The 19,966-nt window shown below is 32.3% G+C and overlaps 1 protein-coding gene and 1 pseudogene across 1 annotated transcript; both read left to right on the top strand.

The window, feature by feature from the left end:
- Positions 1–12,741: 12,741 nt before the first annotated feature.
- Positions 12,742–16,200, top strand: LOC107848669 (phospholipase A1-IIgamma). The gene is made up of 3 exons (XM_016693439.2): positions 12,742–13,407; positions 13,929–14,234; positions 15,353–16,200. The coding sequence occupies exons 1-3, from the start codon at positions 13,018–13,020 to the stop codon at positions 15,944–15,946; spliced, it is 1,290 nt and encodes a 429-aa protein (XP_016548925.1). The 5' UTR covers positions 12,742–13,017; the 3' UTR covers positions 15,947–16,200.
- An 827-nt stretch (positions 16,201–17,027) lies between these two features.
- On the top strand, positions 17,028–17,736 carry LOC107846762 (annotated as a pseudogene).
- Positions 17,737–19,966: the final 2,230 nt, after the last annotated feature.

The following is a 19,966-nucleotide window of genomic DNA, read 5'->3' as shown; positions in this document are numbered from 1 at the left end:
TATTAAGGAAATACACAAATAAAAATACACACTAATAATGTACGAAAATTTTATATTTACCTTAAAAAGATAGAAAAAGTATTTTTGAGGACTCTCACCTCAATAAACAACTTATAGCATGATACTTGAAAAGTAAACCCATATTTTCATGTTAATGTAATTATGTAATTAAGCAACGGGTTAAAATTGAGGTGATTGGACTCTTGTCTTGTTTTCTTGACAAAACTATCACGTCCCCTTGAAAGGTAAACCCCATATTTTCATGTTAATCTTAGAAACTTATGTGGATAATCTAATTAATATCCATAATATAAAATATTTTCATGTTAATTTTAGTTTACATTAAACACACGTGCACTTTATAATATATGGAAGGAGAATCAATTAATATTTTTCTTTACTGATAATTAGAAAAATACTCCTATAATAGGATAAAAAAAATATGCCCAAAATAGAAGTTTATTAAGGAAATACTTTTATAATATTGAGATGTACGTTAAACTACCAAAGAAATCGATTTACTTATTGAAAAAATTTGATTGATGCTCATCTAACTTGATTCAGTTGCATGTATAGATTGGTGGATGCTTAATCTTCTAACCCTCAACTTCTTCACTGTTTTTGTCAACATAATATAATTCAACGTGTATATATCTTCCTTGTTTTCATTCAAGTCATTCTTTAGGGTCAAAATTTTCTCTCAACCAAGGATTATTTTCATCAAAACTAAAGTTTTGTGATCACTATTGTATTATTTTATTGTAGTTTACAGGTCGTAAATGAATTTACTGGTGGTAGATAAATGTCGGCGACTTTGAGAAATTTTTTTAGGTAAAAGTTAGGTTTAATTATATTGTTTTTATATCTCTGTTTTGATAATTCTTTTTGTGTAAAGGTTAAGTTTAGTTGGATTATTTTGATATCTCTATTATCGTATTATTTTGTTATAGTTTACATGTGGTATATGAGTGTCAGACAACTTTGAGAATTTTTGTGTAAAGGTTAGATTTAATTATATTATTTTGATGTCTTTATCATCATATTATTTTATTACAATTACAGGTGGTAGATGAATGTTGATCAACTGTGACAAATTTTTTCGGTAAAGGTTAGGTTTAATTAAATAAATTCTCCAAAAGATGATGAATTTAATTATTGTATTCATCTTTATTATTTAAACAAATATCCTATTTAGTATAACCTTTGAACTCAAATAAAGTGAGGTACACGCGCGAGGCGTATACACATAAATTAGTATATATATAGGGAGAGACACATTATTTACGTATTTGTAATTTTATTTCAAAAATATAAGAATTCCTCCAATTTAAAAAGATAGATATTCTCCCTATCTTATACTGTATAATGTTTAATGTTTATTTTACTTTTATTTTTTAATCATTGACTTATTTTTTATTTAAAAATTAGCTATTTAAAGTTTGAAATAGGCTTAAATCTAACGTAGCAACCATCTAGCAAACAAATCTCTCATAAATTCTATTTTTTCAAAATTTTCTATTATTATTTAAAATATAAAAGTGCATTGAATTCAAGTAAGGTGAATAGCACACTTTTGTCATATTAAACCAAATTAATGATATTTAATAATATTAAGTTTTAAAAGAATTGTATTTCGAACTTTGGCACTATTAATTATTATGTTTAAACATAGAGGTGCACCCATTAAGCTCAAATCCTGGGTTCGCCTCTGTCCAATACTATACCAAACTTAATATAAACATTACACCTAGATACAAATTTTCTATATTTAGGTCTAACTACATAGGTGGAGTGGTCTAAATTTTTTGCCCGAAAGTTTTGGGTTTTACATATATGTTTGCCTTCAACGAAAAGATTCATATATTCAACACCTGCCTTCTGGTATTGCTCATATGTTATTGTAGCGCTTGGTTTGGGGTGCTTGGCTCTCTAATTGTCCACAGATCATTTTACTTGCTCAAGAGGTCCTCCAGTAACTTCATTAGCGCAGGCTCGAGATGCATTGCTTGTCAAAATTCTTGTGCAAATAATGACTAATGGATGGTAAAAGGAATATCGAAAATTCGAGTGGCTGAAGCTGAAGCTGAAGCAGCTACTTTCGAAGCAACAGAAAGAAAAGCAATGATTGAAGTGGGAGAGTTAGATTCGAAAAGAGGATTCTCACTTCTTTCTCCCATTCAAAACCGTGCAGGTATCTAGCTCCCTATATTTATCATTATATTTTATTTAGATACTTAAAGTTGTAAATCCATATAACGAAATCTCCCTTTTTAAATAGTATGTTCAAATCTCAAAACCCTATACTAATAATTAGAAAAACATTAAAATAAGAGGAAAATCAATACTAAACTTTTTCACAATAAAATCTTCTAACTCTAGTTTCAAACGATGGTTATAGAATATGTAAATACTAAATAAGTTAACACTTTGTAAAAATTACTGAAGTAGGGTAGGAGTGTCAAACGGGCCGGGCCGGGATGGGCCAACCCAGAACTGGCCCTTCTATTTTAACTGGGTTGAGGGCCGGTTAAGGGCCGCTTTTGGCGCTAGACGGGCTGGGCTGGGTCCAACAGTAAAAAAATTAAAACCCACCCTAACCCGGCCCACTTAACCCAATTCGGTCAAACCCACCAAAATCCGGTCAAACCCGTTTACAAAAAAATAAAAAATCCAATATACACTATATACACTACAATTATATACACTCCAATATACACTATATACACTCCAATATACAAAATATATTTTTAAAAAAATATATAAACAATTACACATATATACGTACCATTCAATATATGATTATATATGACTACACGTACTACTTTAAAAAAAACATATACTATAATAGTATAATATATATATATATATATATATATACACTACAATATATATATATATATACTAATTTATAAAACGTATACACATTTATACGTTAAATATATACGCATATAGAAGATATATACACATATATACGCACCATTCAATATTTATGTACTACTTGTCTACTTTAAATAAAACATATACTACAATATATATATATATATATATATAGAGAGAGAGAGAGAGAGAGAGAGAGAGAGACATACATAGTTATATACTAATTTATAAAACATATACACATGTTTACGTTAAATATATACTACTTTAGAAGATATATGCACATATATATGCACAATTCGATATATATGTACTACTTTAAATAAAATATATACTACAATATACATATATATATATACAACAATAGGTATATATATATATATATAGTTACATACTAATTTATAAAACATATACACTTGTATACGTTAAAGATATACGTCTATAGAAGATATATACACATATATACGCATCATTCAATATATATGTACTACTTTAAATAAAGTATATACTACAATATATATATATATATATATACTTACATACTAATTTATAAAACATATACACTTGTATACGTTAAATATATACTACTTTAGAAGATATATACACATATATACGCACCATTCAATATATATGTACTGCTTTAAATAAAATATACACTACAACATACATATATATATACAACAATATGTATATATATAGTTACATACTAATATGTAGAACATATACACTTGTATACGTTAAAGATATACGTCTATAGAAGATATATACACATATATACGCACCAATCAATGTATATGTACTACTTAAAATAAAATATATACTACAATATACATAGATAGTTATATTATACTAATTTATAAAACATATACACTTGTATACGTTAAATATATACATCTATATAAGATATATACACATATATACGCACCATTCAATATATATGTCATACGTTAAATAAAATATATACTACAATATACATATATATATACTACAATATGTATATATATATAGCTATATACTAATTTGTAAAACATATACACTTGGATACATTAAATATATACATCTGTAGAAGATATATACACATATATACACATCATTCAACATATATGTACTACTTAAAATAAAATATACACTACAATATACACATATATTTACTACAATATGTATATACATATATAGTTATATACTAATTTGTAAAACATATACACTTGTATACGTTAAATATATACGTCTAGAGAAGATATATACACATATATACAGCATTCAATATATGTGTACTACTTTAAATAAAATATATACTACAATATACATATATATACACTACAATATGTGTGTATATATAGTTACATACTAATTGTAAAACATATACACACATCATTCAATATATATGTACTACTTTAAATAAAATATATACTACAATATACATATATATACACTACAATATCTGTATATATATAGTTATATACTAATTGTAAAACATATACACTTGTATACATTAAATAAATACATCTGTAGAAGATATATACACATATATACACACCATTCAATATATATGTACTATTTTAAATAAAATATATACTACAATATACATATATATACACTACAATATCTGTATATATATAGTTATATACTAATTGTAAAACATATACACTTGTATACATTAAATAAATACATCTGTAGAAGATATATACACATATATACACACCATTCAATATATATGTACTATTTTAAATAAAATATATACTACAATATACATATATATATATATATATATACTACAATATGTGTATATATATAGTTATATACTAATTTGTAAAACATATACACTTGGATACGTTAAATATATACGTCTATAGAAGATATATACACACCATTCAATATTTATGTACTACTTTAAATAAAATACATACTAAAATACATATATATATACTACAATATTTATATATATATATATATATATAGTTAGATACTAATTTATAAACCATATACCTAGCGTATACATTAAATATACTCATCTATAGAAGATATATACACACACACATATATATATACCATTCAATATATTCACTACTTTAAATAAAACATACACTACAATATATACATATATATATATATATATATATATATATATATAGTTATATACTAATTTATAAAACATATACAAATTTATACGTTAAATATACACTACTTTAGTAGATATATGCACACACACACACACACATATATATATACCATTCAATATATATATATTACTTTAAGTAAAACATATACTACAATACATATATATATATACACCACAATATATATATATATATAGTTATATACTAATTTATAAAACATATACACATGTATACGTTAAATATATACTACTTTAGATTTAGAAGATACACACACACACATACATATATATATATATATATATATATATATATATATATATATATATATACTATTCAATATATACACTACTTTAAATAAAAGTATAAAACATATGCTACTTAATATAATAAATTAATAATACTTGATATTAAATTAATAATGTATTAAAACTAAGTTTTTAATTTCAGTTTGTGAAATTCTGAATTTTCAAAAAAAAAAAAACTTAACCGGGCCAGGCCGGTTAACTGGCGGACCCAAATCGGGTTGGGTCAGGGCCAGGCCGGTTAATTGGGCCCAAATCAAAAACCCAACCGGACCGGGACCCGGACCCCTAAAGCCCTTGGGCTTACCGGGCCGGGTCAAATAGGGCCGTTTTAATTATGTGGGCCGGTTTGAGCCGGTTTTAATCGGCCCGTTTGACTCCCTTAGAGTAGGGAATGTTTAACATGCTTTTTGACGAAGATCTAAGAGGAACCTTGAAACTTGACCCTATGATCACCTTATAACCTTGAGATCTCTGTAGACATTGAAATTTTGTGGACTCGACAAAAGAGTTCAATTTTGGTTAGAGTTCTTGAGAGCTACTTTACCCAAACTCTAGTCTGGTGGATACTCTACCTAAACCCGAATTACACCTATATAAAGGGTCAAATATCCTTTATAAGGGGCATCTCCAAGATCCCAAACATTGCACAAATCAATGAGATATTCATAAATCTCGAATATCTCAAAGGTCAAAGGGATCAAATTAATCAAGAAGATCGACAAATCCTCTTTTCCTGGAGATCAAATTTAAATATTTCTATGTTCGAGAAATACACCACTAATGGCCCTCCAATTACGAAGAAATTCAAATATTCCTATGTTCAAAAAATGCGTCACTGACGACCCTCGGACTAAGGAGAAAACAAGAGAGAAGAATCAAGGGAGGAACAGATTTGTACCCACATCGTTTATCAGTAAAATTATTATTTCTTCATATTTTTATTTGTGGGTGAAGTTTATTTTCCATGAATTAAATTATGTTGGAAAAAAATTTCTGGCACGCTTAATGGGACGATCTCTACCTCTCATCTCAACTTTTCAGACTTTGAAGAATAAGAACGCTGAAATGACTTCCAAGAAGATCAACTCTCAATCAACTGCTTCCACGGCTGCTGATTCAAGGTTCTCTGTTGAAGTGGAAAGCATCCTTGGTGTTACTTTCGGAAGTTTAGGAGTCATGAGGAGCAAGGCAGGCTTGCTAGGACAACAAACACGTCTAGTGTCATCCGCACCAACTCCAGTTTTTGGATCTTCAACTCCAAAAGGAACGAAGTCCAATACAAGTGCTTCGAAAAGAGGAAGTAGTGTCGTGGAATCACTTAAGAAGACTCTTGCTCTACTTGAGCATTCTAGTTCCAAATACTCTGGCGCAAAGAGCGATGGTCGTTCAACAAATGTGTCATCTCCACTTACACCGCATAAGTTGAGCAGTTCAAAGATCAACTTATTTGATAATATGTGTTACTCGCCAACATCTCCAGTGATCATGCAAGTAATGGTAATTGATGCCTCGTCTATGGAAGAGCAGCTTGGGAATCTGACAAAGGCAGTTGAAGGCCTGACCAACTATGTTCAGAATCAAGAGACTAGGATTGATAAGATAGTGGATAGGGTAGAAGGCTTGATAGACGAAGAATCTAGCCATGCACCAGGAAAAGCACCAGAGGTTCATGAGATAGAAAATCATGTGAAACAAACACCACCAACTAAAGAGGTACAAGTTTCTGCTGAAGGAATGATCCCGATTGGGCAATTGAGAGAATTTATTGAAGGGACCCTCAAGGACAAGTATAATGTTGTCACAAAGTCTTCCCTTGCGTATGCCAAGCCCTACACTGCGAGAATAGATAGCCTCAAAATTCATGTCGGCTATCAACCCCCCAAATTTCAACAATTTGAGGGCAAAGGTAATCTGAAACAACATGTCGCACACTTTGTTGAGACATGTAATAATGCTGGGACTATCTTGTCAAATAATTTGTTCATTCCCTAAAGGGAAACGCCTTTGATCGGTATATGGACCTCGAGCCTAACTCCATCGATAGTTGGGAGAAATTGGAACACGAGTTCCTAAATCGGTTTTATAGCACAAGGCGTACAGTGAGCATGATAAAGCTCACAAATACTCGACAAAGAAAGGATGAGCTAGTCATCGACTTCATCAATCGATGGAGAAATGCGAGTCTAAACTGTAAAGATAGGCTCAGTGAAGCTTCTGCAATAGAGATGTGCGTCCAAGGAATGCACTGGGGGCTCTCTACATCTGCAAGGAATTAAACCAAAATCCTTTGAAGAGTTAGCTACTCGTGCTCACAACATAGAGTTGAGCATGTCTTCTGCTGGAAAGGAAGGAGCGTCTATCCATGACCCTCGAAGGGGAAAGGATAAGAAAGAACCCAAAAAATGGAGTAAGTTTGTCCCTAAAAATGATAACAAAGAATCCATGAATGTCGACGTGTATCCTGTGAAGGTCACCAACAAATTTAACAAAACGCAAAAGAGAGCTCGTGGATCAAAGCAACAGATTTCTCTACAAATTCAAGAATTCAAGATCAGTTCATCAAGCTTCAAGATCAAGAGTTCAGGGTTCAAGAACAAGCTCAAGATTTCAAGATCAAGAGTTCAAAATTCAAGAACAAGTTCAAGCTTCAAGATCAAGACTTCAAGATTCAAGAACAAGCTCAAAGGCCCTTGAATTCAAGTACAAGTCGAGATCAAGCTCATCAAACACGCAAATCAAGCTCAAGTTCAAGATCAAGACCGTAAGATTCAAGAACAAGCTACCAATCCCTTGGATTCAAGCACATGTCAAGATCAAATCCGTCAAGCTAAAGTTCAAGATCAATCTCGAAGCCCTTGAATTTATAATTGAAAAGGCGAATCAGAGGAATCATAGAGATTGTAACACTCACTTATTGAAATCAATAAATCGATTGTTGCAGTATTTTCTTATCTCGAATTATTTATTTTTCGACCTCGAGAATTTTATTGTCCAACAATCTCTTGAACTTAGAGGAAAAAAGAGAGGAAGTTTTTGAACTTTAGAGAGGGTGAGAGGAGGGTTTTAATTGAGACTTAGGGTAATCAAAAGAGAAAGAAAACGTTTAGAATAGTTGGGGCGATTTTGGGTCAGGAAAGGACCAAATGACCCTTAAAAATGCGAAAGAAAACAAAGGAGGCACAACTGGAACCTCACCTCCGTGCCACGATGGTATCGCAAAAGTTAGCCTCCGTGATATCTTAAAATCGCGGAAGTCTAGCTCCGTGATACCTTGAAATCATGGAAGTCTACTATTTCGCTCATAACTTTTCATTCCAAACTTCGATTTACGAACCGTTTAAGGCATTGAAAAGAAGACTCAAATACATTTAATTTTATAGGTAATGAGTCACTTCATATTCTAGTAGAAATGAATATTTGAAGTTGACCCTAGTAAAAATTCAATTCTAGAACTCAATCAGTAGGAAAATTTTCAACTCTAGAGCAGAGAGATTCCTATGACCTCAATTTGTCTCCAAAGTTGTTCCCACACTATAGAATTGATCTTCGCACTTATTTCTAAATAGAAATCATTGAGTTCGGATCTATATACGTATGAAGGATGGTTTAAATTCTAGCCCAAAAGTGTGAAGCATTACAAGTAACTTTGTCTCGTGACATTAATTCTTAATTTAATAGAGTGACTATATACATTAATTAATCATATGATTAAATAATATTCCTTTCATCCATTACCGCCTATTTGATAAGTTTAAACCCAATTTATTTGGGTTCCTAGAAGTTTTTTAAAAAATTACCAAATTATTTATTATTATACTCCGTAACTAACCTATTGGATAAGTTTAAACGCAAATTTATTTGGGGTTCCTAGAATTTATTTTAAAAAATACCAAATTATTTATAACAGTCAGTAACCAGCAGGGAAACCAACACAAATAGGGAGACCTTTGCTGTGTCTCTATATGGAGCTATTATTTATTTGTTTTATGACATACATAATAATTAACATGTTAATTAATTAATCTACTAGCTAGGGTTAATTAATTTCCTCCTCTCGTTTTTTCTTCCGCAAAAAGGCCAGCAACAACATGGCAGGAACCCTAAGTGAATTCGAAGTTACTACCAAAAAAAGCGGCCAAGGAGCTAGCATGGGGGAGACGCATGGGGGAGACACATGGTTTTCCATATGATATGCTATTCAAGATACTAACATGGCTTCCAGCTAAATCTCTTATGCGATTCACGTGTGTTTCTAAAACATGGAACAGTTTGATTCGACGTGATCTTAACTTTTTCAAGTTGCACAATGCTCGTTCTCAAACTCGTCCTCCAGCAACCGGCCTTTATATATGAAATATATAAAGGCCGTCCTGGAGTTGAACAAAGCACTTGTAATTACTCAACACAACTAGAGGGATTATATTTACGACTCGTGAGTCCTCGTCATTATTTCGACAGAGCAAGAAGGGAGAGCATGATTTGCTCAAATTATTGCAATGGCCTTGTTTGTTTCTTTACCTATAAAGATGCACAAACTTACTTGTATAATATCACCACAGGAGAGATGAAAGATTTTCCATTCTCGATTGAGAGACTTCTACCACATAATCCACCTGAGTTGTTATTGGGATTTGATCCGCATATGGAAAAATACAAATTTCTTAGTCTTGTATATAGCGTGAAAACGGGAAGCTATGAAATGAAGATTCTAACTCTAGGAACCAACTCCTGGTGGAAAATCGATGAGAAGTACCCAAATAAACCATGGGATTATAATGATTATGTCTTCCTCAATGGAGTGCTTTACTGGAAAGATATGTTATCGAATGCTACCATCACCTACTTCAACTTCATGGACGAGAAGTTTGGAGCCATTACCATCTCACTCCCACAGATTGCTTCATCGCGTACTTGTGGATTGAATGAAATGCAAAGTGCACTGTTGGGAAAGCTAGTTATAAACTACTGTCCACGGAATTTCGTATACGATGAGGTCAACAAGATCTTTATGAAATATAATCCCTATTTGGATGAGAAGAAGGATGAGAGGGTTGCCTTGGTTGATGCAAAAAAAACTTCAATTTTCATCTTAGCAACAACGAGCCTTATTAGAGCTTCCAGCTCTTTGATATTCCCCCCTCATACGAGCTTAAGACATGTTAGCAGTTTTGTAGAGAATATTATTCCATTAATATTTATTGAGGAGTAATTTAGAATTCCATTATTATGTATTGTTCCTTGATGACTTCCACAAATATTCTTTTATAAAGTTTTAAGAAATTTTATGCGATGATTTTCCAATGTCTCTTATATGCCCATGCAAGCACTTGCCCAACAAATCAGAGGTTGAATGTATAAGGGGTCAGGATAAGGCTGGTTAATAATTTCGAGATTTAAATGTATGATTATTTTATTCTGTATTTGGTTAGTGATATTAGTTAGTCCCTGAATTATATGTCTTATATATTAATTAATTAATATGGGCATTATTAAAAATTACAGAATATTTTAGTTTATTTCCGGATCAGAAATTATAATTTTAATGGGAATAATTAATGAGGTTTTTGATGATGAACTGAAGAAGATGGGCAACGAGTTAAAGATAAGGAAGCTGCAGCGTATCGATTCTGGGGTCCACATGCAAGCCACGAAGTTAAGCAATGGTAAAGATGCAACTAATGATGAGAATTGGATACTTTGAACACTTCAAGCTTAATTAAGTCCCTCGTATTTGACCTTTTCAACCTACCAATGCCAACAATCGTGGCCGTCACTGGCCACGCCTCAGCAGCCGGCTTCATCCTGGCACGAAGCCACAAGGGCGGACTTAGGTGCACTTTTGTGGTACTCCGGGACCTTTTAAACCCGATGCATATTGAGTATGATCATATCAGAAATATATAAAAATTAAATTGGTGTAAGAATCAAAAAGGCACGCATAAAACCAAGAAGATATATAGTTGAGTGTTTTGATTTTCATGCTGAATTTTAACACTTTAGACGTCAATATGTATTCAAATCTCCTAGGACATCCAGAATCCCTAAATTCTATGTCCGTCATTGTAGACATAAGAAGATATATTGCTAGGTGTTTTGATTTTCATGCTGAACTTTAACACTTTAGACGTCAATATGTGTTCAAATCTCCTAGGACACCCAGAATCCCTTAATTCTATGTCCATCATTGTAGACATCTAAAATTTGTGAACTCTTCAATAAGAATCTAAATTCTGTTAAAGTTCTAGAAGGCTACTTTACCCTAAATCTCGCCTATTTAAAGGGTAACATGTTCATGTTCCTGAAACAGGCATCTTGAATAATCCTGATGAGTATTCGTAAAAAGATTGGGATCTCCAATATCCCACAAAAAATTATGGGATATTCATAAAAAGATATCTTATATTTGAATAAAAAGATATCTTATATTTGAGAATAAGTCGAATTACGAAGAAAATTAAGAGAGAAGAATCAAGGAGGAACAGATTTGTAACCACAATCATTTATCAATAAAAAATTCTTGAAGGTTTCCATGAATTTAAATTATGTTGCAAACAGACATGTTGTGCCATGATTACGTTCTAACGCGCAAGGATCACCCGGTTTCTCCTCATGAGTGATCGAAATAATACAAGGATATTTTATCCTCTTGATATCCAAAATCGATCTAATTAAGTGTCTTGATAAGTTGCTTTTAGTCTCTAATTTTTTTTTATATCAGTGATTGTATATGTCAAACAATATTATTCAGACCCTTTTCTTGATTAGGTAAATTAGAATTAGTTTACTTAGGTGGTTAACAGTTAATCACAAGTCAACGTGAAAATGATCGGCTGTGTATATTGATGTGTGCATTATTTGAAAGTAACAATTTTTTTTTTGCCCAAGAGAATCACAACGAATTTTAAAATGTAATTTTCTTTTCCAAGCAAGCATGCATTTACACCTTACATCATATATAATAAAAAGGGAATCCTAAAGCATCATAGAAAGATACATGCCCATCGCACTGCTTGGGAGTTTACACTTTCATATTCTATTTTGCTTTGGGGTTCTTTATCCTTCACGGTACTACTTCGTTATCGATCGTATTTAACCTTGCACGATGTACTTGCTGATTCACACGTTCTTCAAGAATGGCAATACTTGGCTTGTCTAACATGCAATCGCTATCTTTATTCCATAAGTTGCTTTCTTATTGTTTTTGCTTTAAAGCAAGGACATTCTATTATAGATCAACTTAGATCATCATCCTCTTGACCAAGTTTCTAGTATATTCCTATTTTAGAAGCTAAGTGATACAATGGTGGCTTAGCACTTAGCTTTGAGTAGAAGGAGCGTCATGTTAATTCCCTATATATTTTAAGTTGGAGTGATAAAGAAGCAACTATATATTCCCTCTATTTTAAAAAGAACGACATGTTTTGACTTAACACGAAATTTAAGAAATCAAACAAGATTTTTGAATCTCGGCAAATATATCAAAATGTCCTTTAATCTTGTGATCTAAAACATACCAGATGGAAAGTTTGATATAATTTCTTGCATTTTAAGGTGAGCTAATTTGTTGGAGGAAGTTAAATATTCTTCCAACTGACCATTATATTTGCACAAATCAAAAGGCCAATATCACTTCTTTATATATATCATCAACAAATTCATAAAGTGAGCAATTAGTTGAAGGCAAAGCCAAGGTTTGACTATAAAGAGTTAGCTAGCAAATGAGGAACTGGTTCAAAAGAAAGAAAAAAAGCAAGGCCAAGATAGATAAATGGCCGTCCGGTGCATTAAAGCTCCTGCTATGCGCGGAGTTTGAAGAAGAACCGAACACGATGGATTATAGCATAGGAAAAAGATGGAAGGTTCTTTGTGGGAAGAACAATTGGGATGGACTTATGGATCCTTTAGACCACGATCTACGTCGATACATTATTCACTATGGAGAAATGGCTCAAGCAAGTTATGACAACTTCAATTTTAATAAAGTTTCCAAAAATGCAGGGAATAATAGATATTCCAAGAATGATCTCTTTGCAAAAGTTGGACTTGACGTCGGCAATCCATTCAAATATCGTGTAACTAAATATTTTTATGCAACATCATCAATTGAGGTTCGGATTTCAAGATTAAAGCAAGTTTTCTTTGACCATAATTTTCTTCATATATTTTGAATTGTCTATTACTGTGACATTTAGTACTTTTTAGTAGTTTTAAAATATGTAAATTTATTTCTAAGAAATTCAAGATTTCATGACACCGAATTCACTATAAAAATTAAACTACTTGACTCTCAAAATGCAAACTGTGTCATATCAGCATACTTCAATTTGCATGTACGTCCTCCAACTTCGACTGTTCACAAGTAAACACTTTTAAACTTATATAAAGCTGAACAAGTAGACACATAAGTCCTTTGTGACATCCTACGTGGTCGACTCGTGTCCTATATGGCGTCCTATGTATATTATATCATATAGAATGCATGTGTCTGCTTGTTCCACTTTATATTAGTTTAAGTGTCTATTTCTGTCCATCAGAAGTTGTTTGAGGTCATATACAGATGCAACCTGAGGCCGAGTCGTGTTTATGTATTATACCTTTTACTTACTAATTAATTATATCTTCAATCTAGGTTCCAGAAGCCTTTATCATACAATCTTTGTCAAGGGAATCATGGAGCAAGGAATCAAATTGGATAGGTTATATAGCTGTATCAACAGATGAAGGAAAAGTTGCATTAGGAAGAAGAGAAATTCTTATTTCTTGGAGAGGGACTGTTCAAACATTGGATTGGGTGGATGATCTTGATTTTTTTCAAGTTTCAGCACCCAAAATATTCAGAGGTAACACTGACCCTAAAATCCATAGAGGGTGGTACTCCATTTATTCTTCAGAAGATCCACGTTCGCCTTTCAATAAGACAAGTGCCAGAGACCAGGTAAAAATGTGAACGTGTTTGATTGGACATATAATTTAAGAAAAAGAGTAGTCTTTTAGACTATCAAAAGTACTATTGTCGGAATTTATAGTCTTAAACATGTCATAATTTTTGTCATTGTAGAAGTATCTAATTCATTGAAGATAAAACGAGATGTTTGAAATGAATGGGACGACCCGGTTCATACCTACTCCATAGGTGTCGGGGAGGGGGGACCACTCCGGGCCTGACCTACCCGCCCTCACCCCAGCTTCGCTGGAGGGGCGTTTCGAACCCCTGACCCTGGCACACCACGGTAAGCAAGCTTACCGCTGAGCCAAGGCCATCCCTCATGTTTGAAATGAATGAGTTCTCAAAATATAGAAGTTGGTATAATCCAAGAAGAACGGCAGATTGACGATGATATCGTACACCATATTGAAACGTTAAGGATAAAATGGAGGCTCGCCTCATGGGTATTGTGCTACAAGAGTGTGTACTAAGTATTAAAGGTAATTAGTTCTACAAGGTGATGATTAGACCAACATTATTGTATAGGGCAGGTTGTTGGCCAGTCAAGAACGCCCAGATCCAGAGGGTGAAGGAGATGGAGATGAGGATTTAAATGGATGTGTGGGAATATTAGGAGGGATATGATTAGGAACAAAGTTATAGGGGATCACAATGTGGGAGTGACCTCTATGGCAGACAAGATGAGGGAAAAGAGACCGAGATTATTCGAGCGTATGAACAGAAGGTACGAAGATGAGCCAGTGACGAAGTGCACGAGGTTGGGCTGTAGCAGGACTTAGGAGAGGTAGAGTTAGGCCAAAATAGAACTGGAGGGATGGAATTAGACAAGATGTGGCACAATTTTAGCTAACTGAGAATATAACCTTGATAGGAAAGCATGGAAGCCGAAGATTAGAATAACAAGCATTTAGTTTAGTGTTGTCACAATTTTTGTGAGAGCCCTTTTATTCTTCAACGTGTATTACTATCCTTTGCAACAATTGGTTTGTATCGTGTAATTTTGGTTTTCTTATATTTCTCATAATCCTATTGAATATTTTTCTTTTGAGCCAAGAGTCTATATATATAAAAGATGTTTAATAAATGATTCATAAATTTGTTATTAGGTTATTGAGGAAGTAAAGAGATTGGCAGAAGAATACAAAAGTGAAGAAATCAGCATAACAATAACTGGTCATAGCATGGGCGCAGCAGTTGGAACACTCAATGCCATTGACATAGTTGTAAATGGATTCAACAAAGGTTGCTTAGTAACAGCTTTTCTATTTGCAAGTCCAAAAGTTGGAGATTCAAACTTCAAGAATGCATTTTCCAACCTGGAAAATCTTAGGATTTTACGCGTAAGCAATGCCATAGACATCGTTCCAAATTATCCTATGATCGATTATTCAGAAATAGGAGTTGAATTAATTATTGACACGACTAAATCGCGCTATTTGAAAGTACCTGGAGATGTAAGAAGTTGGCATAGTTTGGAAGTTCATATGCATGGTGTTGCTGGATTCCAAGGGGCTAATAAATGTGGATTTAAGCTTGAAGTAGGACGTGATATTTCACTTGTTAATAAACATTTAGATGCATTGAAAGATGAATATTGTGTACCAACTTGTTGGTGGGTTGAGAAGAACAATGGAATGGTTCAACAGGATGATGGGTCCTGGAATTTGATGGATCATGAGAATGACGATGAAGATGATTAATCTGTTGTATGATCTGGTGTATGAGGAGTGCTAACAATGCTTTAACAAATTTAGTAAAGCATGTTGTATATATGCTTTAACATTTTATACAAATTAAGCTGAATAACTAATAAGTTTGTATATTTTTTGACCAAATTTTTTAAAACAAAATTTGGTATGCACCCAAGTTGCATCATGTATGTAAATCATATGTTTTGACCATATACAATAAAAAGTTTTATATATGTAAGTGGTATGTTTTGACCTAGTTTGTATATATTTTGTCAAAAAAAAAAAAAAAAACTCTATTCCTATTGTGTTCATGTCTGTTTCGTTTTGTTATTTGTGCTCAATTTTTATACAATAAAGATTATTAGGATTAACCAAGGGGGAAAGAAACTGCAATTATGGTGCATGTGGTTGAAACTTGAACCTTCTACTACGCTCATAGGTAAGGCAGAACTAGCTTGAGGTTAGGGGTTCACTCCAATCTTTTCAGTGACAAAATATAATTTCTTTGTTTTAATTTATGTGATAGCTTTTGAATTTCGAGATTCAAACACATCTATCTTTGAACATTATTTTTTCATGTCTTTTAAATATTTCGAGTTGTTGATTACTGCGACTTATAGTACTTTTTACGTTGTTTCCAAATATATAAATTTTACTTGAAAGGATTTGATGCTCAAATTCAAGGTCAAACTTAAATTGTTTGAATTTTGGGAAGTGAAAAGTGCCACATAAAATAATATAGAGGGGTACTACATATATATAATTAAAATTATCTTTTATATATATATAATAGGTGTTGAAGTCCCTCCACCTAGTTAATTAATTTTTTACTTCTTTACATTTAAACTTCCTAACTCCTCATAGGTATTCCCTTGTCTAAAAAGCTAGTAATTGACTTTGAAAATTCAAACTTTTAGAAGGTATTCCCTTGTCTAAAAAGCTAGTAAATAATTTTGAAAATTCAAACGTTTAGAATGGTCTAAAAATTAGCAGTACATCTTTTAATATCTTACACTAGATTCCTGTATATAAGAAGTACCTATTCACTTAAATTAATGTAGAAAACAATTTAATTTGATTATAGGAAGAAATGTGCACGTTAGAGAAACATGGAAATATCTTTATTCTAACACTTACCGGTGATGGTGAGCATAGGGTCAATCCTCTCTTATTGACTCCATTAGAGCCGTTCTCGATCGCATAAAGGCTAAAGCCACGGTCGGCTTGGCTCTGATCACTACGGCTCAAGGTAAATTCTTCTCTAACGGCATTGATCTCGCTTGGACCTTGTCTGACCCTTCTCATAGACCGTTGATGGACTCCAAGCTTAAGTCGCTCGTATTCGACCTTTTCAACTTGCCAATGCCGACAATCGCAGCTATCACTGGCCACGCCTCGGCAGGTGGCTTCATCCTAGAGCCAAGCCATGATTATATTATTATGCGCAAGGACCGTGGGTTTCTCTACATGAGTGAAATTGACATTGGGCTAAAAATTCCTGCTTGGAGTGTGATTTTAGTGAAAGTAAAGTTAAGTCGCCTATAGCTTCGCGTGATGTGGTCCTAAGAGGCACTAAATTGACTGATGACGTGGCAATCCAGCAAGGCATCGTGGACTCCGCGCATGTCGGTGCGGCGGAGACGATGAAGGAGGCTGTGAAGCTAGGGGAGAAGTTAGTGTCTAGAAAATGGGATGGAAAAGTTTATGCTCACAATAGGAGGCTTGTGTTTAGTGATGTCTTGGTTGCACTAACCAATGTATCTGTATCTAGATTGTGAGCAAAGGAATAAGATTCTTTCTTATTGTCTCCATTTAATTTTTCGAAAGTTCTTACTTGAATAACACATGTATTTCATTTTAAAATTAACGATACAAATTAAATTAAGAGTTTAAAAAAATTACACCGACAGTTCACCAAACTTAAATTATTAAATTAAATAAATATGAGTCGTATGGCATTTAAGGTAATAGTTATTAAACTTGAAATTTTGCCTCTTATACAAATAAAATCAAAAGTTTAATACCGCTCATTCTTAAATAATTCCCCAAAAGAGGTAGTCGACAACAATTTCACTTTAATATTGTGCTATCACATAAATACCAAGTGATGGAAAATAAATAAACAGCCACATGCCATCGAAAAATTCATTCATTATTAGTGTAATTATCTTTTTAGTGTAATTATCTTTTTAGAGTAAACAACATAAATCTCTAGTTAATGAAACTAATTACATAAAATCTCTTCAAGTTTTCTCTCTTCCGATTTTTACAAATATACTCATACATTCGGCTGTCCATCATACATAAGTCGAATGTATGATAAAACCGTTAATCCTATATTTAAGGTAAGATAAATCATAAATTATTTTACTATTCCTTAATTAACGGCAATAATTAGCTAACTAGTCTATGAATAAAAATAGTAACTGAAATTTCAATTTCAATTTTCTTAAACATCACAGTAATATATTTTTTTTTGGATTCACGATCTGGAAAACCAAAAAAAAATAAAAAATTTCTACATTCGTTCATCAATTCTACTAAAATCAATATGAATATCCCCATATTATTGTGACATTCTGATATTTCGGAGTCGGAAATTAGTATAACGCAACATATCTTAACGTCTCTTTGTGCAGTCTTTCGATGAATATCATATAAAATTCACAACATAAATGACAATTTATGGTATCCTAATTTGCTTTTAAAATCAGTAGTAGATCCATTGATTAACACCCACTTGTTAACAAGATATGCAAAAGCTGTGTTAGTTGTTTCTTTCTCTGGAAGTGTGATTGGCTTTAAGGTAAGATTGTACTGTCATAAAGTAGATAGATCTGAATACCTGAAGTGCCAGCGTGCATTTATTTTAGTATTATATTGAGCTATGTTATATATATATATATATATATATATATATATGTATATATATATATGTATATTTATTTATGTTTTGTTTGGGCCACAGCTGACAAAGGAGTTTTAAAATGAGTTGTAGGTGACACAAGTCTTATTATTAGGTGGAGGTGACAATTATTTTATTATGGATTAAGAAAGTTGAAAAGTTTAAAAATAATGCACAAGTTTTAAAATTTATACTTTGATCCAAATGTTAGTTAATATATAATGGAGAACGAAGGGAAAAAAGGCGTCTTTTTGTCTCTCCTCATCCTTTGTTATTTTCTCTCTCTTCCCGATATTTGTTGTTCATTGTTGTTGTTGCTTTATTCATCATCGTCTGATTCATTATCATCATCTTATACTTCATTATCATCTTCATATTCTTCTTGTTGACCATTGTTGTTGTTGTTGTTGTTGTTACCCCAACTGCTGCTCTTTGACCAAATTCTAATGTTAAATTTTGTTTCGTAAATCACTTTCAACTTTGGAATTTATTTGGAGACTTTGGTAAGTCAGATTATGATTTTTAGTTGAATCTGAGTAACTGCTAGTGTGTTGTTTTTTCAACAATAGCTTGCACGCGAACATGAATGCAATACAAGAGCAATCTGTTTAAACAGATCCATTATCTGCGGCAACAGATAAATGTTCTGTTGTAACAGTAGACTCATGTTGGATGGATTCATGTTTAAGGGTTTTAGGTGCCCGTAATATGAATCGAATAGATGGGTATTCTGTTGTACCAGATTAGCAATCTTTTTCAATAAATAAATAATCTTTTTCATTAGATTACTACTATATTTCGAACAACAAAATTTAGATAGAGCTCTTGTCACACACATAAAACTAAACTAACAGATAACTCATATGTTCTTTCTATTGATGCTGGAGTCAAATTATTCCTTAATTGTAGACATGTCATTCGTTAAGAAATAGAAATAGACAACACGAAAATTAAATAAGAAATAAAAAGTCGTGCATCAAACATAATTTTTTATAAAACAAACAAAAAAAAATACATAGATAACAGGAAAAAAAGCTTAATTATTATTATCATCATTAATATTTATATGGCAAGCCAGCCAATCTTCAAAGGGCAGCAGCAGCGCCCTCCAGAGCCTGCGGATC

The sequence above is a fragment of the Capsicum annuum genome, chromosome 11 (assembly GCF_002878395.1).
Source record: "Capsicum annuum cultivar UCD-10X-F1 chromosome 11, UCD10Xv1.1, whole genome shotgun sequence".
NCBI lineage: Eukaryota > Viridiplantae > Streptophyta > Magnoliopsida > Solanales > Solanaceae > Capsicum > Capsicum annuum.
Note: the sequence above shows the minus strand (reverse complement) of the source record. Positions and strands in the feature narration are given on the sequence as shown.

Coding starts and splice junctions, on each gene's coding strand:
- LOC107848669 (XM_016693439.2), top strand. CDS start 13,018: ATGAGGAACTGGTTCAAAAGAAAGAAAAAAAGCAAGGCCAAGATAGAT. Junction 13,408..13,928: donor ATGCAACATCATCAATTGAG/GTTCGGATTTCA, acceptor TCTTCAATCTAG/GTTCCAGAAGCCTTTATCAT. Junction 14,235..15,352: donor AGACAAGTGCCAGAGACCAG/GTAAAAATGTGA, acceptor ATTTGTTATTAG/GTTATTGAGGAAGTAAAGAG.